The sequence below is a fragment of the Adiantum capillus-veneris genome, chromosome 14 (assembly GCF_014529385.1).
Source record: "Adiantum capillus-veneris isolate H3 chromosome 14, ASM1452938v2, whole genome shotgun sequence".
Lineage (NCBI taxonomy): Eukaryota > Viridiplantae > Streptophyta > Polypodiopsida > Polypodiales > Pteridaceae > Adiantum > Adiantum capillus-veneris.
Genome location: NC_140944.1, coordinates 112,133,745 through 112,160,483, shown reverse-complemented (window position 1 = coordinate 112,160,483; position 26,739 = coordinate 112,133,745). Strand labels below are relative to the sequence as shown.

Here is a 26,739-nt window from a genome sequence, read left to right as displayed (position 1 = left end):
AACGAATAAACCGTAAGACGACAATAGCATTCAATTGCTCTCATCAGCAGAAGCATCTGCATTTTGGACCAGAGAAATTCTAACCTTGAAGTACTCCAGCCTGCCGCGGGGCAATTTCCTGCCGGCACAGAAGAAAACATACACACATTAAAAAGAAAAGGCAATATACAACCTCACAAAAGCAAAACACCATGGACTAAATGCACAGCATCAAGCAGCCTATATATTTACTCAACAAAATACAAACCTGAAAATTCACAAGAAAGCCTGCTTGACTGAAAGAGCTTGTTCCAATGGCAACTGTGAGCCATATGGCAGCAACACTCGCACTTGTAGATGCATTAACCGCCAGAAGTGCAAGGGCCGGTCCCATAAAGCCAATGGACTGCCAAAAAGAAAGACAGCATATGACATTCTTTGTCATGCCTGCTCCAAATTCATTGTGAATTTCCACACGTGATTTTTCTACACAAACCAAATGCACTCCAAATACGCAAGTTTACATTAAAAAGGTGACATCCTAGTTGGTGCGAATCACATTCTCAACCTTCCTCATTGAGATTTTTCCACACTTGATTGCAAGCTTCTCACAGTACGGCCCTATACGTCCTACTCGACTACATTACAAGATTGTCAAAGGAATTGTAGCTTAATGCCTCTGCAAAGTGAGTACACAGATCTAGCATGTGTGTTGGAACCAGATGTACTGTGAGGACAACAAAAGCAAGAGAAAAAACGCGCTTCACTGTACCTAGGCATGCCTAATTTTAGGGAAATAAAAGAACTTTATTAAGAGCTAACAGGGCGTTTGAAAGAAGATGGCACACTATAATACATTGTATCTAAGCTCCCCCTGGTTGATTTCTGTTGTTAACTGAGCTCAATAACCAAAGTGTGTGGTATCAACAAAAAAAAAAACTGAATCTGTGGCTAGAAACTTTATCGGGATCCTCCCGTAAACAAACCCTGCTCTAATGTAAACATGCAAGCTTCTGACATACTTCGGATCTTTTGACTGAACATGTTCCTACGAAGAAAATCCTATACTAACTCATACACAAGCTTTCAGCATACTTGAATCCTGTCTCCGAGACCTTCAGTTATAAAAACTTGGTATTCGTCTGATAAAATTTGATGAAGCAATTAGAAAAGGCATGCACCATTTTCAGAAGTCCTTAGGAGTTCAATGCCAACCTGCATTATTTTACGCACGGTCGTGTTACTTAAGCCTGACCCTATAAGAAAATCAGAACATGATCCAGCAACACAACCAAGGGCGGCCATCATTGTCCATGGCAGAGCACTAAACCAGGCAGCTTGCTTCAAGTTAACACCATATACCTACAGCCCAATTTGCATCGTCAGCCAAACAGAACTAATGAAAAGTGACCAACAGGAACACAAAGATAAAAGTAAGCCTTACACTGTTGAAGTAGATTGGCATCCATGATAAAAGGACAAAATAACCCTGAAAGAACAGCACATGGTTAGAGAAAAGCTCAGTTGGCTGATCCCTAGAAACCTGACAAATGCATACTGGGAAAGCAAACAATGGCACATCATAATTACTATTTCTAAACAGTAAGAAGATAGGCAGATTGAACTAAACTTGCAAGTGGCACTTTTCATCTTTTGCCTCTCAAGGACATGTGCTAGCCTTTGAAGCAATTTATGACACAGCCAGCTTATATTGTAAGTATTAAGGCCCCTAAGGGCAATCAATCATCACAGGGGAGCATTCTCAGCAACCAATAATAAATCCTCCATGGGGCGAGCTAGCATCAATCCTCTTATGTATACAAAAGGTGGAGGTGATACAGTTGCAACAAAAAGCAAGCAACCACAACAAAAATTACGAGTTTTGGAATGACCAATCTCAGGACAAACCGTGAGGCAGCACAGCAGAGAGCATGATGGTCATATAGCAGTTCTTAAGCTTCAAATTTTAGAAGACCATGGATTAACATACATGGTAACTTGTAACTACTGTGTACAAAAGGAGACAATAAAGAACGTTTAAACTAAAGTACAAAAGCAGAAACGTCTTCGTTATTTATTTTTTTATCTTACCCAATTGTTTGTGAAATTAGCCACGATTATAGCCCAAGCTGGTAGTTTTCTCAGAAGTAAAACTAACGGTGGCAATCCCCTTTTGCCACTGGTTGTGGGCCCCGAATCTCCTTTTGAAACCGCCACACGATTTTGTAGAATGTAGCGGAGCTCAGATTTCTCAATGAGGGGATCCTCTTGTGGATCTTTGAAGATGAAGCACAGCCAAAAGTAGAGCCATACAGCTCCAGCCAATCCAAAAGCAATGAATGGCATGTGTACTCCCCACACTCCCATAATTACAGGTGTAGCCAGCAATCCTATCACACTTCCCAAGTGAAAACCTGCCATAGACAGCCCGATTGCTCGAGCCCTCTCCGATCGTGGGAACCACCTGGATGAAAAAACAAGAATACGCAATCTCTCTCTCTCTCTCTCTCTCTCTCTCTCTCTCTCTCTCTCTCTCTCTCTCAAACAACCTATATTTGACCAACATAAATATCAAGATCTCCCTCTCTCTCTCTCTCTTCCCCCCATGGGTTTGGACTCTCTCTCACTGGTTTTAGGGTTTCGTCACTCTTTTTTACTGTTTTTAGGGTTCCTTCATTGTTTTTTTGCCGTTTTTTAGGGTTTCGCCACTGTTTTTTGCTTTTTTATAGAGGTTCAAATATGTGTTTTGCTGTATTTTAAAGTTCCCAAGCTGATTTTCTCTGTTTTTTTCCTTGGTGATGATCTCACTCTCTCACAGCTTGCGCATATGAGAGAGGTAATGCCAGAGATTACAGTGGCAAGGGAGAAGGGAAAGACAGCCTTTTAGAGAGATGATCGGGTGGCGATTGTCGAGCGGCACTCTACATGACCGTGTGAGACCTATGGGACCACATTGAAGATGGCTACTTGGAGTAATGGATCTATGAAGTTGGACATTGGTGCCTTTGAGAACAGTTTCAAAGACACCGACATTGTTTTCTTCTCAGAGACTCATCAGGCCCCTAAACAGCTTATGCCACATGTGGTGGGATACAGATGGGAGACAGCCCACAGGACAGTCGTGAGATCTGAGCATGGGAGTAGAGGTTCAAAAGGAGTAGCGAAGCTATCTAGGGAGGAGTTACAACCACTACTACATATTGTACGGAGAGATGATCATGCTAGATACATGTGGGTGAGGCTGAGAACTGACACAGGCCAATTTCTATACATTGCCATATGTTACTTCCCCCCAATACGTCAATATAGGCTGCGCACCCAGAGGACAGTCGCCTTTCTCTATACTAGATGATGATAGATGGGAGTTTTCTAGGGATGGTAATATCATCCTCCTAGGGGACTTCAATGCCCAAATTGGTAACTCTCATCAGATAGTCTTCTACAACACTTCAGATGTGATGCTTAGAGAGCTGGATGTGGGTGACTTGGGGCTTGATAGATGCTCACATGACAGAGAGTAGACGGAGTATGGGAGATACCTCACAGAGATGACGACCACACATGGGTTAGCCATACTTAATGGCTTACAACAATTTCCTGGAGCAGCCGGTTTTAACATGCTTCTCACACAAACACAGAGCCAGTACAGTGGACTATGTTATGGCACAACCGAGCTTTATTCCTTGTATTCAGGATTTCATAGTGGGAGCCATACCAATGGGAGTAGCAGTGGATCATGCTCTTTTGATATTGTCCGTTTCATTTCTGTATAGTACAACCCAGACATAAGAAGGCAGGTCACATACCCATTATACATTTACACCAGAGATTGACTCGGTTTATACAGAGATCTATAGCCGTCTATGCACCGCTAGTCCTGGCCTCTCAGTGGAGGAGTGCACCACTTTACTAACTGAGACACTGCATGGTGCAGCATCAGAGGCATACCCACACACTCACTCGGGTCGGAGGTGACATTCTGGGAGCATGCCCTAGGATAGTTGGTATGATGAGGAGTGCACAGAGATGAGAGCCCAGTTCCAGAGAGGTCTTCTTTTAGGAGTCATAACTTACAGACAGTCTCGGATTGCTTCCCGGTGCCTTGTGCGACGAAAGAAATAAGCTACTTGGCCAGATGGAGCGAGACTTGTATCAGTTGTTCTTGAGTAGAGACTTAGGAGAGGCATGGCGATTCTTTCATGAGCACTCCCGATTACTTCTCCTGATGTGTGGGGCCAGTATGCGACATCGTTATATACAGTTCCTGGACACGACCATGTTCCAGATCCTATAGAGCCATGCCCACCTACCAGCACCTTCTTTACCACTAAGATGGTAAAGAGAGCCATTCATAGGATGAGGACCAGCAGGGCATATGATCATGATGGTCTAGTAGCAGACCACTTTATACATGTTAGAGATATGCTGGTAGAGGTTCTTGCAGTGTTGTTCAATCGTGCCATGTGTGAGGGGTTACCTGAGACTTGGAGGTTGTCTACTATTGTGCCTATCTTCAAAGCAGGTGATCCTACAGATCCTGGGAATTACCGCACTATTATGGTTGGGCACACATTGGCATGGTTGTATGCATCCATTCTTGAGCAGCAGTTGAGTAATTGGGTAGAGGGTGAGCGTGTACTGGCAAAGGGCCAGGCCGGTTTTAGGAGGGGTTTCTCCACTCTTGATCATATTCTGACACTCAGAGCCATCATTAAGAAGGCCAGGTCACATGGGTGACAGATTTATTGTAGCTTTGTGGATTTCCGCAAAGCATTTGACATGGTACCGAGAGCTCGATTGATGCGCAGACTGCAAGAGATGGGGGGGCCCATAGTGTTGATTTGGGGGATTATGGCTCTATACAGATCAGTGATGGGACATGTACACACCCCGGAGGGGATATCTGATTTAGTTCACTCCACCATTGTGGTGAAACAGGGTTGCCCATTGTCTCCTACTCTATTTGGTATGTATGTTGATGAGGTGTCTGATACATTGACAAAGAGGGTGATAGAGGTGCCCAGCTTGGCAGTGTCACGTGACACATCCAACCCTACGTGTCCGTGGACAAGCTACATCATGATCAGGGTTCAGTCAGTCCAGTCAGTCTAGATCAGAAGTGATCTGGCACTTTTTGTGAGTCTATTCGTAGATCGTGCATGCCCAGTCACTTAGTGTAGATGCATATCCTCTGTTGCACACAACATGATCATCAGTATTCCCATCAGAATCCATTAGAATCAGTTAGGGGAATTTTCCAATGATTTTAGCCTATTTTCCCTATTTTTGACATTTTTCACTTATTATGACTTTCCAACAAAAGTAGGTAGGGCAATTTTGCTAAGTTAATATATAAGCAAACCCAAGTTAACAAATGGCAGAAGAGGCAACAAGAGCTCCCGCTCAACAGGCACCTTCTCAGCAAGAACCCCATCAGAACCCTGGCCTTTTGGTTTTTCCTCATCGCCCACACCCTCATTGCCCTAGCGTTTTCTGTCCCTAGCAGACCTCCACAGCAAGCCAGCATCAAGCCTAGCGTTTTGCTTCATGGGCATCACCTCTAGCCCCGGCGTGTTAGTCCCTTCATCGCCAGCACCCCCAGGGAGGCCAGCGTTTTACTAATGCTACAACAGCCCCCAGCGTTTTTGGTTTTCAGCCCTTTTGCAGCAGAAGGCTCAGCGTTTTCAGCATTTAGAACAACCACAGATTCAGCCCTAGATTCATGCAGAATATCCCCATTTTCAGCCCTCAAAAACGCAGCCAAAACAGTCATTTTCAGCCACCGAAAACAGTCCCAGATTTCAGCCCAGAGCGTTTTTGGATAGCAGTAGAAAGACCACAGATTTCAGCCCTAAAGTCGTCGTCGTCATCACCGTCGTCGTCAATGGCATAGTCCCAGGTTGCATCAGTCCATTGCATCGTCATTGTACCACTTTGTGCAATCAATAAGTAAACCACTCTCGCCGACGAGAGTGGGGCCTTCGGAGGAAGGTTTTACAACGTCTCTGGTGTCGTATCTCTCTTCTCTCTCTATCTCTCAGACTCATACACTTGCACGCACAGTGTCCATTCACTTTGTTTGTGATCATAGCACTTTCCACTAAGAACGGCTCTCCCTTCCATAAGAACTAAAAGGAACCTTGAGCACAGTTCGGAGCACTCATCTTAAGCAAAGCGCAAACATTCATTCCACTGCACCTAACATTGGTATTAGAGCTTTGGCAGTGTTCTGTATCACTCAAGGAAAGAACAACAAGAATTTTTTTTGCTTGTTGCGGTCGCACAAACCCAAGTTCGCTTGGGCGTGTCGATTCCTAATCGTGTTTTTTGAAGAGTGACAGGAATCCCAAGAAAGAAGGGCTTGTCCAGCCTCCCCTTATGTCTCTTTTCACTCATTGAGAGCGGACCGTGCACTTAGCGGCCGGCCAATCGACGTAAGGTGGGAAAAAGCAACCTTGGTGTGAGCGCAAGGCCGCCAAGGGGTGCGCCCGCGGAAAGGAGTAGAACTTGGGTGAAGAGAAGATCCTTCTCAAATGCGATTAGCAAGCGAAAGAAAACCTCAAGAACCTCAAGAACCCAAGAACCCAAGACCCTCAAGAACCCAAGCTCCTCGTAAACTTAAGAACCAAAGATCATAGTGCATGGTCGTCACCCGAAGCGGAACGGATACTTCAGATACAGGTGATGAGCATGAGAGAGGCGACGAAGGATTCTCCCCACCAAGAGATTTTTCCAACCCTCCCCCTTCGCCATCTACGCCACGAGTTGTACTAACTCCTATGGAGATGATGGTCAAGTCAATGATGGACATGATGCTGGCACAACAAGAAGCAACTCGCATTACGATGGAACGAAATGAAAGAAATGTAATACAACAACAAGAAGAGAATCGAGTTGCGTTGGCACAACAAGAAACCAATTGCCTTGCTTTCGAACGCGAGCGCGATGAAAGAAATGAACGAAAAGCAGAAAGGGAGGCCGAGCGTGCAACTCAACGAGAGCTACGCACTCAAGAATTGCTTCGACAAGTGCTAGCCACGAAGACCGAACCACCCAAAGATCGTGGGAGTTTCTCAAGTGGTGCAAGCCACGATGCGGATTCCAACCATCCAGTCACAAAGAAGTTGACTTTTAGTAAGTATGACGGTAAGATGGATGCTACGGTTATTCATTCTTGGTTGCATCAATTTAATGCTTATTTTGCGACAACTAAGAAGACAGGAAATAGCAAAGTTTTCACGGCAGCTATGTACCTTGCCGGTGATGCCATCAATTGGTACCACGCATGGCAAGAGGCACAGCTAGCCGCGCACCTAGAGGAAGCCGACGAATTCACGCCCCTTTCCTTCAATTGGGCTGATTTCCAAGACAAGCTCAAGGCGCGGTTTATGCCACCTCAGTATCTCGCACGATTGAAGGACGATTGGCACGCTCTCAAGCAAAATGGTATGCCGGTTATGTCTTTTTCTAATCGTGTTTTGCAGCTAGGTACCCAATTACGCAAGTCGGATGATGAACGCAAAGAGGCATTCCTTTTTGGATTAGACGACTATATCAAGTTTGATGTAGAAGTCTTCGATCCAATCGATCTCAACAAGGCGGTAGTGATTGCTCTCACACAGGAGATGAAGCACAACAAGGGAAAGCCTAAGGAGAACAAAGCTTCCACAAGTACCTCGCAGACTTCTCAGAACCCTCAGAACGGTGAGAACGGTAAGAATGGTAAGAATGGTAACTCTTCTAACCAATCTTCCAACAGTCTCTCAGAAAAGAATTCTTCCAATGAATCTAAGGGTAAGGCTAACACAATTGCTAAACCTAAGCTTACTCCAGATGAAAAGGTAGCACAAGGAATTGTAGGAGGATACATCACGTTGGAAGAGCAAAGCACTTATTCTAAGGAAGGTCGTTGTTTTCATTGTCACATTAAGGGTCACATAAAAAGAACATGTCCTAAGCTTGAATCGAATGAATCTAAAGAATCCACAGAACCCACTTCCTCTGCCAATGCAATTAATGATAACACGAGTGTGCCCCAAGTTTCTCATGACCCTCCCATTGACGATTCTCTCATTAAATGTTATGGTCGTACATTGGGGCACCGTTTTGTCATATTGTTTGACCCAGGTAGTATGCATGATGTGATCAGTTCCTCTCTTGTTGAGAGAGCCCGCCTCGAAGTTAGTCCGAGATCTCCTTGTGAGGTCTCTGGCTTTGTTCCCGGTATGGACGCTCTCATCACGGAGGAGTGCCTTGATGTGTTGTTTGCAATTCAACAAGTTGCCTTCACTAGAAGATTTGTTGTTTCTCCTCTCTCAAGATGTGATATGATTTTGGGCATTCGATAATTTCGTGATAATAACGCTCTCATTGATTTTGCGGCTAACACTTTAACTCTCAATGCCAAAAGTGATTCTCCTATTGTCATTCATGGAGAGGACATTGTTCATTCTCCATCTCTCATTGCTAATATGCATGACCAGATTGAAAGGATTCAAGAGAAGGAGACTCTCTCAATCTCTTTTTCTCCACAACATGATACACAGAATTTGCATGATTGTGAAAAGCATGATGATTTGATTGACAATGATCAGCATGATGATTTGGATGATAAAGCCAAGCATGATGAGTTGCATGAAGAAGATGTGATTGTTAACAAGGATGATGTGTTAGTTGATGCTTTTTCTAGTGAAGCTAACCTCGTTGCAGATTCGATCAATCACGAAGGATCGATCTTGGCTCTCGAGCCTAGGTCCAAGGACCCCTCACAGGAAGTATTATGTGTTCGCATGATTGATACGCACGCATTGTTCGAGTGTTTCATTCGTGATCGTTTTCTATATTTTAGTCAGCATCATTATGTGATCCCTTTTCCTAGGCATGGCATATTGTATGTTGAGCACGTTTCTCTCATGTATGAGCACGAATGTATGTGAATTTTCATGAAAAGTTAAAAAGTATGTATGTCAGGAAGTCACATTCTATGTCTCTTCCTTGGCATGACACAGTTTCCGAACGAGCACATGAAAGTATGAGCACCAAGCGTGGGCATTTCCATTAACACCACACCACAGTGGATCAGGAGATCAGCACTGACTTTCACATATGGTCAGGAGATTGTAGAGTATACAGATGCAGACACTTACCTTGGGGTTGTCTTCACTAGGCTGAGGTTTTCTTTGGGGAGAGCAGCAGACACTAGACTGACTAGAACTTATGCGACCTTGGGAGGCTTGGAGAGGATATGTTCGTAGGTTCAGTTCCAGGAACCTCGAACAAAGTTATGGCTCTTTGATACTTTGGTAGCCTCAACTATGTTGTATGGGTGCAGATATGGGGACCTTCTGTAGGCCACGATGGTTGGAGACATATGGAGAGGCCCTTGGTATCTATGATCTCTCGACTGATCAGAGCCAAGGCCTCCGTACCCCACGCTATTATTTGACCAGAGCTAGCTGCCTCTCCTATGGAGATTGAGGCGCTTACCAAATCAGTCTCCTTTGTGCACAACTTGTGAGATACTACTAGAGACAGATATGGTAGACTAGCCCTTGAGTCTTCCAGACAGTTAGCTCTTCAGGGGGACACTTCATGCTGGTATGCACAGATGACATCATGGTTTCAGATGCATGGCTTCACCATGGACAAGCTGCCCCCTTTCCAGTACTCTCTTCAGGCATCCTCGATGTCTCTTACACGGGTGGAGATTACCAGACTCATTCGTCATGACCTGATCTAGCTAGATACCAGGAGGACATGGATAGAGCCGCCACCGGAGTTGGGCACGAAGATGGCTTTCTACAGAGAGCATCTTCTCCACCTCACATGAGATGGGTTTGTGATTCGACCCACCTACATGGATACACATATGTCTCATGGTTTGCGGTGTGCCATTGGTCAGATACGCACATCCTCACATCAGCTGGAGATTGAGACAGGTAGATTCAGAGGGATACCAGCAGACAGCAGGATATGCCGCTTATGCCAGCTAGAGCCAAAGACAGAGCTACATTACATATGTCATTGCACAATGTCCTTTCCACTGCTTATTCAGAGAGGGTTTTGGTCCTTTCTGTAGGGTCATGAGTTATGAGGATCAGAGATGTCTTGGGCTATATCTACTTAAGTTACACAGATACAGAGACACTTTACCGGGGAGAGCTAGAGAGAGACAGTCCCAGGGACAAATTACAGATTTCTTTTCACTAGATATGGGACAACCAAAGGAGCAGCCATCATTGTAGAGCTCGGCCCACTCATTCAACCACTACCGGCACTCTCATCGACCGAGCACTAGAGCTACGGTGATCCAAACGGCTAGGTATGAGGAGAGGGGCTACACAGCATCGACGGAGACTACAGCAGAGGATCCGAGCCATACTCTCTCGACATCCAAGGTGTCCTAATGTTCTACCCCAAAAAAAGATGCAGATACCGCTCACCTACTCATGGGCTCGGAGATGGCTCATTGTTGCTGACGCTCGTGCTCGCCATCGCTCTCTCCACCTGCTCGCCAGCCCCCCATCTCCTCCTTGCGCTACTATCAGCAGCCCGCCTTCCACTATCCTCAACAACCACCAGCTCCCCTCTCCCGCCTCGCGCTGCCTGCAGCAACCTGCGACCTCCTCTCCCGCCTCGCGCTCCTCTCTACCTGCTCACTTGCCCCCTTCTGTCACGAGGCTGTGGCAACCACTAACCTTAGTTGTTGGTATCTTTCCCTTTGATTTTTCTTTTGGGACCCTCTTTTTTAAGTCAAAAATGGTCGGACATTGTGTGGCCAGTGTGAAATGGCCGACGACCGAGAGTTTCACCCGCAGTCGGGAAGAGCAGGTCGCCACGAGATGGTCGGCCCAATTGGCACTCGAATCAGAGAAGTAAAAGGGTGTCTGGGCTCAGTTCAGAGTCATTTAAGCCCCTCGCTACACTTAATAAGTCGGTGGGTACTAGGAATTAACTCAAAGGAGGCAAATTGGACACATGGCGGCTGCAGAGCAACATGCCAGGCTCATCTCGAGAGGGGGCGCCCATTTTGAGAGGGCCGATTTTTGGCTTCATAGTGACTACATTGTGTGTGAGTAGTGGGTGCAGGTAATCACAGCTTTAATGGAAAGTTTTCCTTTTCCCTTGCTCTATGTAGCGCAATGATTTGCTCTTGTGCATCTCTCTCTCCCCTTTTCACATATGGTAATGCCCCACTAGTTGGGCTTCTCAGATGACCATGTACAGTTCTGGGGTTTTATGTGTGCTTGCCAAGGCAAGAGCCTTCTGAACAGGTATTGGATTAGCTAATTGCTAATCCCACACAGGTATGGACAATTCCATCGTGAAGGATTGCGAAAACGGAGAGTTTTCTCGTGCGAAAACTCGTCCGTTTCAAAGGGAAACTATCCCATTGCGTGTAGGAGCACTTGAGACATGCGTAGACATGTTCGCTCCGCCCAAAACGATCCAAAACAGAAAATTACAGCCTGTAGCCTGCTACAATGTCACTTTCACTTTCATATGACAGTAGTTTACAGTTGGGCTTTGGTCAGTTGGTCTTTAGTCTGGTCGGTTCACACTTGGGCAGAGACACGTGTGGCAGGGTGGTCTAGTGGACATCGTGGCCAGGTCACCACCGCCACCCAGTGGGGATAGACTTAGATGATGTTCTTTATGAGCCGTTGGTGGCTCTTGATGATTGTGCATATGAGTAGTCGTTTTGGGCCAGTGGCATTATCTTTGTACGTAGTAGTCGTCTAGAGTGGGTCTTTACACAGAGCACGTCTTCACCATCCCGGCACATCTGAGCCTCGACACTAGATTGTACCTGAGAGTCCTGGGCTGGAGCTGAGTGTGCTGCCACGCCAGAGTCTGTGTCAGTCTTTGAGATAGTCGAGTCATATGTTCTGGTCTGTTGTTGTGTCTTTGAGAGCTTTGTTGACGTCTATTGTTTCCTTTCTGTTCATCTGTTTGAGGGAGATTCGGTCTGTTTGAGTGAGATTGTCACGCACATTGCACTGAGGACCACCCACTGTAGAGAGCACGACACGTTATCCACGCTACAGGTGCTCTCATTTTGGCGATCACGGTGGGACCTCAAAGGAAGTCTCACTCTTGTGGGGATAGAATCGTGAAGCTAATCGGTTGTTACCTGGCTCTGCACAGTTGCTCACACTGTGTAGATCGTCTGCAAGTCTGGTATGTTCCTCTCTCGCCCTGGTCCAAGTCCTGGTCCTTGTCCTAGTCCTCGCCCCTGGTCCTTGGTCTTGGATCCTGGTCTAGTCCTCGCCCTGGTCCAACCCTCCTCGTCCTGGTACAGCCCTCCTCGTCCTGCCAGCTAGGTGGTCTAGTACTGGTGCTGGGCCAGGTGGCCTAGTCATATCCTCACTTGTTCTAGCACTCTTCACTGTTCACTACATGACACATACAAGGCGGTCAGTTGAGCGTCAAAGCGCACTACTGAGCCCTCTGAAGCACTATAACAGAAGACGCCCGGTGGTATCTAGTAGAAGTCCATTAACCTCATCAACCTTACCTCCACATACTCCATCCCCCATTCCTTCATCTCCCATTCCTTCATCAAGTTCCACATCTTCCAGATCACCTTCTCCGGTAAAGCTCTCCCCTATTCTACTGCAACAAGGGGCCATGGAGGCGTTGGCTAGCGTGTTGGCCAAGGTAAACATCAAGTTCCCCACCTTCAAAGGACTCTCCTCGGAAGATGCGGACGACCATGCACGGAGGTTCGTATCTCTCTGTAGAGGACGTGGTCTTAACAGGGAAGATGCTTATCTGGTACTTTTTCCTTCCACCTTGGACGGCTTAGCAGACAAATGGTACAGCCAGTTTGCAGAGAATCATTTTGCAACTTGGGCAGACTTAAGACAACAGTTCTGTGCACCTTTTAGGCCGGGCGACTACCAAGAGAAAGTGTTGGATGAGTTGGCCAACATGGTGCTCCAGCCAGAGGAGACTTTTGCGGAGCTTATGACCAAAACCAAGTCTCTGGTTGCCAAGCTTCCGCAGCAACCTGGTGAATTCATGGTTAAGAAGTGGGTGGAGAAGGCCATTCCAAAAACCTCTCAGCAAAAACTCCGGGAGAGCCTCCGACTTGACGCCACTCTGGAGGAATTCATCGCAGCTACTACTAGAATAGAGGGGGCTAGGAAGCTGTTCAACAACTCTCCTCACATAGATACTCCCTCTATGTTCTCTGAAGGAAGTCCTATTGATCCTTTGACTTCCTTGCGCAGGGAACTCGAAGCCCTCAAACTACAACGAGCCCTCCAAGAAGAGAAATCAATCTCTCTGAGAGAAGAGAAACCATCGCACCTGGAGGCTTTCGATCAAATCAAAAGAGAACTAGAAGAGCTTCGGTCTCAGCAGGAGACCAAAGCTATGGTATGGTGCAGCTCTTGTCGCTCTCCTGGAAATCCTCCACAGGACTGTCCCCTTCGGGCTTATTGCCACTTCTGCGAAAAATCTGGGCACGAAGATAAGGATTGTTACTATATCAAAGGATTGCGGCAAATACAACAAAATCTAGGTCCTCTCCAACAAGGGCTAGCACCTGCATCCAACATGGTCTCACCCTACGGCCATCAAAACCCGTTGCCTCCTCTGTTGACAACACCCCCTATGCAGCAAGGTATGCACAACAACTTTGCACCCCACAGTTTTTATCATGCCAGTACTCCCTCAGTTCCCCAAAGTTTCTACACCTCAGCCTCCAGCACCGTGCAACAACAAGAGCAGCGACCACCTCGTCCCCCGTTTCGTCCGTCAAATCGGCCAATCCTATGCTACAGATGCGGTGAATATGGGCATTACCAAAGTAAGTGTCCTTTACCTGAAGGGTCTCCTCCGTGCAGACATTGTCCGGAGTCTTAAGGACCACTACAGTAAAGATTTTCCCAAACAAAGGGCATCCTCATCTTCAGGCCCAAATCAAAATCAACAAGAGTTTACATTCCCGAAAATCAATCTAATCACAGTGAACACCACCCCTCAACCAGCACCTGCTACACATACAGTTCAGCCACAACAAGCAGAAGAACATACTGGGGTGCTCACTCAAGCACAAAGAGCAGCCCTGGGTTTAAGTTTTCCAACTGGACCATCAAGTCCAACACTTCAGCAACCTGTTCAAAATGTCGCACCCGTAAATGGTGCAAAGAATAGGCCAATCTCTATGCTTTCGGACATTGATGGAGCCTTCCTGGCAGCAGTAGCTGACTTGCAACAGGTCAAAGTTTCCGAGGAGGCCAAGGTTGTAGAAGCTAGGCCTACTGCGGAAGCAATCTTGAAGAACACCTTTCAACAAGTATCTCTTCATGAGATGCTTCGGCTAGATGCAACTCTTAGAAGTGACACCCTCTCAATAATTCAATCTTTGTACCGTGGTACAGGGCCTAGTGGCGGGCACCTACCTGTGCAGCCCCTGGAGTCCTACATGATTTCATATCCAGCTGCTCCCCTCACCGACTATAAAAGTCCACGTCTTACTGTATCTATTCTTGGGCAGTCATTCTAAGGCGTCATAGTGGATGGTGGGTCTGGAATCAATCTGATGCCTGAATTTACCATGTCAGCCTTAGGTCTGCAGCCTACTCGCCCTGCTCCGTTCACTGTTACATTGGCAGACCAGAGGACAGTCTATCCTGTGGGCATAGTAGAGAAGGTGCCTTTGAAGGTATAAGACTTCACATTTAGCTTGGATTTTGTGGTGGTCAGTCTTCCTCAGGTGGAGGGAGGATTTCCCTTGCTGATTGGTAGACCATGCTTGCGGCATACTAAGGCACTTCATGATTGGGGAAACGACGCCATGTGGATACACACTCCCGGCTCCCAAATGCAACCAATCTGGCTTGAAGGAGGGATGGATCCAGTGGCTCAGCACACCTCATTGACAGTACAGTCCAACCTCGACCCTAAGCAGCCCATCCCACGTGACGGGTCTGACGAGGACCTGCTACAGTGGTTGGAAGCTACTACTTCGATGCCATGCTACATGGTCTCTACTCAAAACTTACCTGTGCCGCCAGTAACACTCTCTCTTCAAAATCCTCAGGAGGACACTGTCCAAAGTCCTATAGCAGACAGTACAACAGTAGAAGAAGTAAGTGTGTCAGCCCCAAATTCTCATGCGTCGAATGACCCGCCGATGGAAGCCCTCGGTCTTGGGGAACCTATAAAACATCACCGTAGGGGGAAAAAATCTCCTCTGCATGCACTCACCAAAGATTTCCCCCTTCCTGGAGCATCTCCCAAGTCGGACCCCCTTCAAAAGCACTCTGTCATGTCGTCTGCATCTGAAGATTTACCCTTCGAGGAGCTCCCACAGGGATGGTTACAAGAAGAGTATGCAGAGTTTCCAATCGATCAAACACCTGCACATGATGTCTTGAAGCTCCAAGAGGCAGCTCACCTCTCATCTTCAGAAGCACCCTCTCCAGCTACACCCCCAGACCCGGTCAAAGAAGTCAACCTGGGAGATCCTGACAACCCTCAGCAAGTACTGTTAGCAGCTTGGTTATGGGAGCATCCCGCATTATTCAATCAGGTAGTCTCTTTCATCCACTCTTTTAAAGATGTTTTTGCTTGGTCCTACAAGGATTTAGAGGGGATTCCACCAGAATTGGGTGTCCACACTATACCTCTGGTTGAAGGGGCTAAGCCTGTAAGAGGCCGAGCTTACAAGCTCAACCCGAAGTATGCTGAGGCGGTCAAGGCAGAGTTAGAAAAAATGCAAGAGGCAGGGATCATAGTACCTGTGGAGCACTCTGAGTGGTTATCACCCATGGTGATAGCGCCTAAGAAGCAATCCAACAAAATCCGTGTGTGCGTCGATTACCGTGCTCTGAATAAGGTAACTATCCCAGATGGTTTCCCAACACCTTTCACTGAGCGTGTGCTCGAAGATGTAGCAGGGCATGTATTGCACAGTTTCATGGATGGGTTTAGTGGATAGAATCAGTTGGGCATCCATCCAGGTGATCAGCTGAAAACGGCATTTGTGACTCCCTGGGGTATTTTTATATACACTCGAATGTCTTTTGGGTTGAAAAATGCCCCACCTTCTTTCAATAGGGCAATATATCTAATCTTTTGTCCTCTGCTTACGGATCATCTTCGCATCTTCATGGACGATTTTTCGACCTTCTCAAGTGCTCAATGTTCAACCCCAGTGGAAAACCTAGAGGAACACCTCGCTCAGCTCTCTGTTGTCTTCCTCAGGTGCAGAGAGGCACGCCTAAAGTTAAATCCTAACAAATGTCATTTTTTGGTTACTGAAGGCACACTTCTAGGCCATGTGGTGTCTCGTAAAGGTTTAGTGCCTGACCCAGAGAAGATTGTGGCAATCTTAAAGTTACCACCTTCCATCAACCCAAAAGGGGTACAGAGCTTTGTAGGCCACACAGGGTATCATCGCAGGTTTATACGCATGTATGCACAGGTGGCTCAACCCCTGACCCGCCTAACCACTGCTGCTATTCCCTTTCAATGGTCAAAGGCAGGGCTGAAGCTTTTGCATACCTTAAAAAACGACTCACTGAAGCGCCTATCTTAGTAGCTCCCAATTGGTCTCTCACCTTTCATGTGCATACAGATGCCAGTCAACTGGCTGTGGGTGCGGTGCTGACTCAACCTAGTAAGGAGTATAACCTGGATCGCCCTGTTCACTATGCAAGTCGCCTACTCACCAAGGCAGAGTGCAACTATAGCACCACAGAAAGGGAAGGTTTAGCTATTGTGTATGCTCTACAAAAATTTCGGCACTACTTATTAGGGGTCCACTTCACAGTTATTACTGATCACCATGCCCTGTGATATCTGCTGAACAAGCCGCAGGTTGCAGGTAGAGTATGGCGATGGCTACTCTTATTTCAAGAGTTCGATTTCGAAGTGGTACTCAGGCCCGGCAAACATCATGTCCTTGCCGACCACCTTTCTCGCGTTCACACTGGTGAAGAAGCAACAGGGGTTGCTGACGACTTTCCTGATAGCAATCTCTTTAAGGTGGATACCACACCGGAATGGTACGGCGATGTTTTGCATCTGCTTTCTAGTGGCCTCTACCCAGAGAATGCTTCTCCCCTGCAGAAGAGACGCCTGTTGCTGAAGTCTAGGCCTTTCACTCTCATTGGGGGCCAGCTATACAAATTAGGGCAGGATGGTGTTCTGCGGCGGTGTGTCTCCCCTCATGAAGTCGAGTATATTTTAGAGGATGCCCATAGTGGTCCCACTGGTGGCCATTACCCTGCCCATATTACTGCACAAAAGATTCTCCAGTGTGGCTTATGGTGGCCCTATATTTTCCGCGATGCAATTGCCTATGTAAAGGTATGTGATGTATGTCAGCGCTGTGGCCCTAAACCAAGCAAACAGTCAAACCGTCCTCTGTAGGTCTCTATAGCATGGCAACCCTTTGAGAGATGGGGCATAGATTTTGTAGGCCCAATTACTCCCTCTGCCCAACCAGGCAATCGGAATATCTCTTGGTGGCTACCGACTACACAACAAAGTGGGCAGAGGTACTTGCAACAACGGACTGCACTGGCACTACGGTAGCCAAGTTTCTCTACGAAAATATTTTGTGCAAGTTTGGATGTCCCTTGGAAATCACCAGTGACAGGGGCAGTCACTTTGTGAATGAAACAATTTCTACCTTGCTGGCCAACTACAAGATTTTTCACAAAAAATCTTGTTGCTATTACCCTAGAGCAAACGGGCAGGCAGAGAGCACTAATAAGGTTCTGATAGCACTCCTGCGGAAAGCATGTCATATTCATCCCTCGACTTGGGCTCAAGCTATCCACGGTACACTTTGGGCTTATCGAACTTCTTTCAAAGCCACAACCAATCACACCCCATTTCAATTGGCTTTCGGGTTGGAAGCGATAGCACCTTTTGAATTCAACTCAGGATTCCCGCGAGTGGGGAGTCTTCTTCCCAATGGAAATTTGGGGTCGGCATCAGTCTCTCGTCTTTTCCTTTTGGAGGAAAGCCGAGGTTTGGCTTCACTGGCTCTAGAAGCAGAGCAGCTTCGTCGTAAAGCCTAGCATGATCGCCATCTCAGGAAACCGCAAATAACGCAAGGAGCACTGGTGCTACTTTATCAGGCCAAGTTTCTGAAAAAAGCAAAGAAGTTGGTCCCAGCATGGCAAGGACCATATAAGGTGATGGAGATTCTACCCCACGGCGCTGTCCATTTAGCCACTCTCGAAGGAGTTTCTCTGCCTTTAGTCAATGGATCTCGAATCAAATGCTATCATGCTTAAGAAGCCGCTCAAGGGTCTAACCGCGCGACAATCAAGTGTTGAGCTTCGCCGACTCTGAACCTTTAAATAGCCTCAGAATCACTATCCTCGGAATCACTATCTTCCGCATCTTGCTATTCCGTTTTATCTTATCTCTTAGACCCTCTCCTTAGACAGCTCTCCTTCTGCAGACTCTGTTAAGCTCATAGGTTTGATTCTGGACTTGGATCAACTCTATCCTTCACTCTCTCTGTCTTCAATCCCTGTCGGTCTTGGGCATAAGCAAATCCCCTCAGTCCTCAATCTCGACTCAGTACCTTTTCTCATCTTTTGCCTCTCAAGTTAATCACAGTTCATCGATATGGATCAATGCCTTTGTATCATTGAGTGGGGTGTTTATGATAGTACTTCGCGTTCTATCCACTGCTCATTCTTTCTCAATACCTCGAAATTATCCATGCTTTCTATTAATCAAGTCTGTGTATTGGTTGTCGCTAAATCTTTAAGATCTCTGGGATAGTTCCTACGTGTTAAAACCCCCTCTTTATTTTTCTACCCTCGACTTTGTCTATCCTCTCAACCCCCAGCCCTAATCCTAGCCCTAGTGCTTTCCCCACCCTAGGCCCTAGGCCCTAGCCTTGACCTTACTCCCGCCCTCGCCCTCGCCCTCGCCCTCGCCCTAGCCTTGGCCTGCTTCGCCCTTGACCTAACTTATCCCTAGCCCCTCGTCCTCACCCCCTATTTGCTCGCCCCTAGCCCCTCACCCCCTATTCCTCGCCCTCACCCCCTATTTGCTCGCCCCTAGCCCCTCACCCCCTATTCCTCGCCCTAGCCCCTCGACCCTGGATCCGCACCCTCTCGCCCTAGCCCGCCCCTAGCCCCTAGCCCCTAGACCCTCACCCTCTCGCCCTCGCCCCCTAGCCCTCGCCCTCGCCCCTAGACCCTCACCCTCTCGCCCTATTCCCTATTCCCTATTCCCTGGCCCCTAGCCTCTCGCCCTCGCACCTAGACCCTCACCCTCTCGCCCTCGCCCTCGCCCTCGCCCCTAGCCCCTCGTCCTCAACCACTCCCTCGCCCCTAGCCCCTCGCCTCTCGCCCTAGACCCCCTCACCCTCTCGCCTTGTCCATCCCCTCGTCCCTAGCCCTAGCCCTAGCCCTCCCCTTCACCCTCTCGACCTCTCTCGACCTCGCCCTCGCCCTTCGCCCAACAAAAAAAAAAAAAAAAAGCAACGCCGCAGATCTGCGAAACGCAATTTGAGCGGTTTCTCACTTCTCACCAAGGGCATATTTTACCTGCGAAAAGCATGCAAAAAGCCAACCCCAAAAGCAGAGAGCCTTTATAGCCTTGGTACTCTGTTCAGTCTTCATCCAGTACCGAAGTGGGTCTCGCCCTTTTGCTCCTGCTACAGTGGGACTCATCAATCAGTATAGATTCTCAGGCACACTTGATAAAGATGGTTAGAACTCACAATAAAGAAAAGCATCTCCAATCTGAGGAAGAGTCCTCGGTCTCTGGGGATAGCTCTGACAGTAAATCAGATTACACTCCTAGTTCAAAGCAGCTTTCAGAGGAATCTTCAGAGGAAGAGTCGCCCCAGTCAGTCACTGCTGACAGGGTCACCACTCTCCAGGTGCCTCGCTCGTCTGGTGCCCTCTCCAAGGTACCTCTAATAATGATATATCATTTACAAGCTCCGAATCCAACACTCGAGGATGTGTTCTCTCAGCAGCAACTGATACACTTGGGTCTTCAAAGTTTGGCTCAGACCGACTTGTCTGCCAATATCTCTACTGCCAAGCTATGTTCCCTCTTGCTAACTTTTCCAAAGCTGAATGATACTGCACTTACAGCGGAGGATATAGGACAGGCTATGGGAATATTCACTGTGTTGGCAACTCTGCCCGCAACAAAAACCTTCTCGAATCTCTCACCAGAAGAAACTGCGAATGCTTGTCAGGAACTTTTGCTGGACTCACATCTTCTCCAGGTTCTCCAGCAATATGTGATGCTCTTTTTTGTCTCTATCACTGCCTGCCAAACCCATTTCACAATTTGCTGTTTAAAGCGATACAGGACAAGGCAAAGCGTTTTTGGACTCAGCGTAAAGGCAAAGCGGAAAGGTTCAATTGCTATGCAGCGCCTATTATGTATTGGGTAGTACAGATTATGCAGCAAAAGAGAGATTATTTGTCGAGGAGGCAGACCTACCCGTCTCAGTCTACTTCCCAAGCCTGAGGAGAGAGTACCTCCCGCTCCTTGCCAGGATAGGTTCAAAAATTGGGACTGTCTTAGAGACACCTCGCACGGCAGCTTCTCTCGCTGCCAAGACAGCTAGCATACCTACAATACACGTTCTAGTTCGAGACACCCACACCCTTCCGAAGGTTGTTTTACTACCTTGGGTGAGTGGTGGTTGGGTCCATCAGAATGTGGAGTATTCGGGCCGCCTGAATCAATGCTTTGTTTGTCGATAGATGGGCCATCTTGCAAAGGCCTACCCATGGAGGAGGCCCCGACCCACGGCATAGACCCAGACCCAGCCTCCTGACGTTGGCCAGACACAACAAGCAGAGACACAGAGAGCTCAAGCAGATTCTTCCTCCGAGCATGGTGCCCAGGCAGAGGAGGGTTGACAGCAAGTCCGTGGTCAACGTCACTAGGGACCACCACGTCAATTCGGCCCCCCTTGTGGTCATCCTACACCAGGCAAGTAGCAGTGGGTTTCCACAGGGAACCATCTCGACCCCTTACAACGGGACGAGCCCACAGATACCTACGAGCGCCGTCAGCGCCACAGCAGACGAGGCAACTGTCTCATGCAGTAGAGCCTATTGAGGCTCAAAGCCCTGGTGGGAGTCACGTGGGGCTCCAAGATAAGTTCCTTCTGTCCACGAACAGGTGGTTCGGACACCTATTCCACAGGCTTTACCAATTCAGCCAGCCACCTTTCAAAGTCCGCATGCTGCATTAAATGAACAGGAACTAGTTTCTAGCCTATGCAACCGGTTTTTTCAACAGCCACGGTACATCCTGGGTATTTCGAGGGTGGATCACTGTTTCAGAGCACGACTAGTTATGCGCCTAGAAACCAGCAATATATGCCAAGAACAGTGTTTGGAGGGATACAAGGCATGATGCCAAACCCCATGTATAGAAATATTGGCATGCAACAAGAGTTTCAATGCAACCAGGGCCAGTTTGGGGTGCCACAGGGCAATTTTGGCATGGTTGGTTTTTACAACCAACAGCCACATATGGCACCAATGACGCAAAATGTCATTGATCAAGGGGAGCCGATGATCCCTATTACAGTGACCATGTTGCAAACAAATCCTATGACAATTTGGAAGCATTGGAAAAGCCAAAAGCCTACAAAGAAGGTGGTGCAACTGTAAAGTTTGATATTTTCAACGGCTTTGAGGATAAGGCAAAGGATCTTACTTTCCTCGAGCAGTTTGATACAGCTGATGCAAGGGGGAATTTTACAGAGGCCTCCAAGGTTAGGAAAGCCTCCGAGGTTAGGAAAGCTGCCACTTTCTTGAAAGGAATTGCGCTTACATGGTGGACGACATTGTTGATGCAAGGACAGGCACCTACCACATAGGTATACTTTGAGCAAATGTTTGCATTTGGGTGGCTATCAAATGAATTTGAAGCCGATGTCATGACGGATTGGCACGAACTCACTGCAGCTACTTGCAGAGCCTACACGAGTGAATAAGATCATTGACGTTCAGCTTCTCGGGGCACAGCTACTATTAGATAGAGTTTGAGACTTCCGAGATGGCGTCCAAGGTCATTGCGATGAGCCCCCTGGCCATCCGAGCAGCTAGAGCTCATTTTCAACAGTGGCGCCATGGCTTTGATCTCGCTCCCGATGCTTTTGTCAAGGAGGCAGACCTACCCATCTCAATCTGCTTCCGAAGCCCGAGGAGAGAGTACCTTCGGCTCCTTGCCAGGATAGGTTTAAAAATTGGGGCATTCTTGGAGACACCTCGCATGACAACTTATGTCGCCAAGGCAACTAGCATACCTACAGTACACATTCTAATTCGAGACACCCACACCCTCCCGAAGGTTGTTTTACTACCTTGGGTGAGTGGTGGTTGGCTCCGTCAGAATGTGGAGTATTCGGGCCGCCCGAATCAGAGCTTTGTTTGTCGATAGATGGGCCATCTTGCAAAGGCCTGCCCATGGAGGAGGCCCCCACCCACAACACGGACCCAGACCCAGCCTCCTGACGCTGACCAGACACAACAAGCAGAGACATATGGAGCTCAGGCAGGTTCCTCCTCCGAGCATGGTGCCCGGGCAGAGGAGGGCTGACGACAGTCTGTGGTCAACGTCGCTAGGGACCACCACGTCAATTCGACCCCCCTTGGGGTCGTCCTACACTAGGCCAGCAGCAGTGGGTTCCCACAGGGAACCGTTTCGACCCCTTACAACAGGACGAGCCCACAGATACCCCCTCCACCTCAGCTTCGCCACCGACAGCCCCTCCTCCTCCCGCTCCACCCACTGCCCCTCCCCCTCGCCTCCAGGCTCCACCTCCCCCCCATTCCCCCGTTACCGCCCCCTTCTCTCCCATTCCAACCACTAGCCCCCATCTTCCATCATCCTCTCCCACTACTTCCTCAGAGCCAGCTCAGGAGACAGGACCTTCATGGACTGCTAGGAGGTCTCTTGGCAACGCTTTTGCCATGAGCTGCCTGGCGAGAGGAGCAAACTTTCCTGCGGACCCCCCCTGTTGGTGCAAACGTCACCTTTTTTCCGGAGTCTCTCGAGGATTGACAAGTTTCGACATCCGTCACCGGTGGGACTTCTTCGCTTACGACTTCACGCGATTCCTCGGTGACTCTTCTCCAGACTTTGAGGTGGATTGCTTCAGAGTCCAAGTGTTGTTTCTAGCAGCTAGAGGGACAAAGGCCCTGGACACAACGGTTGGTTTCTCTCTCTCTGTGTGGCATGGACCAGGCTGAGTGGACTCTAGACTTAGTGATGGACTAGCTTCAGGCTCAGGCTCTCGAGTTCTCTCATCACACGAGAGACTTGGGGGTGACAGATTTGATACACTCTCTGGGCGTTGGCCAAGTTCTTTGTGACACCACCAGACACAACAAGATTTAGGCACATTGTGGTACACTTTTTTGATGACAAGCAGAGTCGACCATGCGATGTTTATGTACATGAGGACTCCTCGACAGAGGATGTAGCTCGATGGACGTCACGCTCTTCTTGGGCCTGGGTTGGACAGACTCTACGGCCACAACTATCTCGGGGTCGCTCGGATGTGGATTACTCTCCATCCAAGCGTCTTCGAAGATAGCTTGGTTGGCTATTGTTCCAGCATTGATTTTCTCTCACTGATTCCATGAGGATCGTCTCATGGAATGTGCAAGGATTAGGTGGACCCCAGTTTCACCGTCGGTGGGGTCGCTTGCGTCAGGAGCTTCAGCGATGCCTTGTGGGCGGTATGATTGATATTCTTATGCTTCAAGAGCACCATCTTTGTGAGAGCCGCATTAGACGATGTGGTCAGATATTGCGTGGTCGTTATGAGAAATTTTGTTCAACTGCATTTGGGCCTGGAGGCATTCAAGGAGGGATATTTATGACTATTGCAGACTCATGGCAGCAAGCCATTGTGGACAGACGTATTATTGTGCCACGCAGGGCCCAGTGAATTGCTTTGCAGGTTCAGGGCTGCCTCGTGGGCTTCCTGAACATCTATGCACCCAATGTGGCCAATGCATGAGCTAAATTTTGGTCACATATTGTAGAATCCTTGCCGCATATAGAGCAGTGGTGTGTAGGGGGAGACTTCAACATGTTGGAGGACCCCTCAGACAGGATTGGAGGTAGCCATGCTACTGTGTACGGGGCTGAGTTTGCAGCTTGGGAGCATCTATGTATGACCTTGAGGATTTTTTATCTTTGGCAGCATGCAGGCTTTGTGCGGCCCAGACAACTTGTCTTTCTCTCGCTCTGCCCACAAAGTAGAAGGAGTGAATCTATCTCAGATAGATTGCTTCTACGTCAGTGACCACATCTGTGACATGGATGGATCTGTTTGCATTCTGGCAGGGACTACATTTTCTGACCATGTGCCAATGATTCTCACTGTGACAGACGGACAAAGGAGTGGGAGTACAATGTTGCGCATCCTTGAGAGAGTCTTGCTGGATCCAGAGCTCAGAGAGCGGATGGTGGCACTTTGGACAAAGAGATTCGACACTCAGGACACCCCTGCTAGTACAGTGACCTTCAGACTCGCTTAGCTTAGTCGATTCTTCCTCCAGGTCTGCAGCTTGCTTGGCTGCAGCCACAGGCAGGAGGAGAAGCGTCTCTGATGGGACATTGCTTCCTTGCAACGGAGGCAGGAGCACCACCCAGAGAGTCCTTGGTTAGAGGAGCAGATGCAGCAGACTTGATAGGAGCTGACTAGCATTGAGGAGCGGCGTCATGAGTTTGCCTTGCATCGACAGGAATCTCAATGGGCCCAGGTGGGTGACAGAGTTACTAGGGAGTTCTTTGAGACGGTGGGGCCCCACCATGTGCACACCAATGTCAGCCAGTTGAGGAGACACGACGGGTCAGTTGCTTCAGAGCCTGAGGATATGCGTGCAGTTGCTATTGACTTTTACCGTGATTTGTTGTCAGCTGAGCCACAGTCAAAGCGTCAGGATGCATGTAGAGCAAGTTTGGACGGAAATTCCTTGCCTTGTTACTTGGGAGATGCATCAGAGACTAGAGCTTCCTGTCCAGCCAAGGGAGCTCCATAAGGCCCTCAAAGCACTCCCTGAGGTAGCTGTCTAGGGGAGGATGGTTTGACTCCTAGCTTCTTCTTAGAGTACTAGGACTTTCTTGGTTCGGATCTTTGCAACGCCTATCAGGACATCTTGTACACTGGAGAGATTCCTGACAGCAAGAGTGAGGGTTGGATCTACCTTATTCCCAAGATGGGAGGCTCCTTGCATGAGATTCAGCAGCAGTGGCGACCCATCACCATTCTCAACTCAGCCTACAAAATTTTAGCAAAGGCTGAGTTTGAAGATCCAACTGTTACTTGAGAGCATTATACATGGGACCCGGACAGGCTTTGTCAAGGAGCGTAGTATCCTTGATAACATTTCACCTTTTGGGAGGCGTCTGCCCTTGCACGTCTCCGAGGAGAGGATCTTGTGATACTACTACTCAATTTTGAGAAGGCTTACAATAGAGTTTCTTGGATCAGAGGTGTGTCAGCTCTTTACAAGTGTGCGCACAATCAGGTGCTCTTGGCAAGGAGAAAAGGGGAACACTTCATGCTCACGCATTCGGTTGGACACAGTTGCCCTCTTTCCCCCTTCCTCTTTCTTTTCTATGCTGAGGCGATGAGCAGATTTTTGACTTCACAGGAGGTTGGCTTGCATGATTTAGAGCTCCCTATTAGGGGAGACAAGCTACTTGATGCTGAGTTTGCTGACCACTCAGCCATGTACTTGGAGGGCGAGGAGGCCAATCTGCACAGGTGTACGCATGCTCTTGAGCTGTTTTGTTGTGCATCAGGAGCACTGACCAACTGGAGGAAGACAGTGGCTTTCTGGGTTGGCAGTGCTCCTACACCTGATTGGTGAGAGCTTCGAGTGGATTCCCAAGGGACTCAAGTACGCTATCTAGGTTGTCAGATTGGCTTGGATCTGTCCCTTGGGTAGTAGACTGCTCCCCTCCTCCTGTTCATAAGGAGGAAACTGCTTCACTGGAGTTTGGCACGACTCTCTTTGGCAGGCAGAGTTGTAGGGGCCAGCTAGGTGTTGTTGGCTACTATGTGGTACATCACGTCTTGCTGGATCTTCTCGAGCTCCAGTATCAGCCAGCTAGAGAGGCTGGTCAGTTTCTGTGGTCAGGGCGTGACACCCAGCTAGCCCGGGCCAAAGTGGCTTGGCAGGTCATCACCTTACCATGTTCTCAAGGGGGGCTAGGGATCATTGACTCAGTACAGCAGAGCAGAGCCCTCCTTGGGAGGTTTGTGGTTAGAGGATTGCTTAGAGGACTGCTTCCAAAGGAGGAACCCTGGAAGGAGCTACTGCTTCGTCGGGTTCGAGCTCGAGTCCCTCATGCGGGCAGGCCTTGGAGCCCATCCATCAGGTGGATTTTTACAGAGCTGCACAGAGTGGGTCTCAGCAGGAGGTTGGAGGACCAATTTGCTGCGAGCATGCTTAGGTCTTGGGAGCAACTAAGGAGTGCCCCGGAGCAACATCGGCGCACTTGCACGGAGGAGCGCTTGAGGCAGCCTCTTGTTTGGAACCCCATCGTTAGCACGAAGGGAGGCCACCTAGTTGGTAGTAGGCCTCATGTTTCTTGGGGTCCCATGGCAAAGGGTCAAGCCCGCCCTCTCGGCGATTGGCTTCAGTTCTCACGCTTGTCTGAGGAGGTTCAAAGCATCCAGCTACGAGGCATGAGGGGGGTCCAAAGCATGTGTTAGGATATTACAGAGGCTTTACCAATTGAGTGGCTCACCCCTCTTGAGGCAACAAC

General features: G+C 48.4%; 1 protein-coding gene across 1 annotated transcript in view; it reads right to left on the bottom strand.

Moving 5' to 3' along the window:
• LOC147442949 (putative anion transporter 3, chloroplastic) overlaps window positions 1-26,739 on the bottom strand; it is a 58,523-nt gene that overhangs the window by 402 nt on the left and 31,382 nt on the right. The window contains exons 3-7 of the mRNA XM_086528925.1: window positions 2,071-2,443; window positions 1,424-1,468; window positions 1,195-1,341; window positions 248-385; window positions 85-118 (exon numbers count right to left, since the gene is read on the bottom strand). Coding sequence (XP_086385051.1) covers window positions 85-118; window positions 248-385; window positions 1,195-1,341; window positions 1,424-1,468; window positions 2,071-2,443 — 737 coding nt within the window. The remainder of the gene's footprint in view (window positions 1-84; window positions 119-247; window positions 386-1,194; window positions 1,342-1,423; window positions 1,469-2,070; window positions 2,444-26,739) is intronic.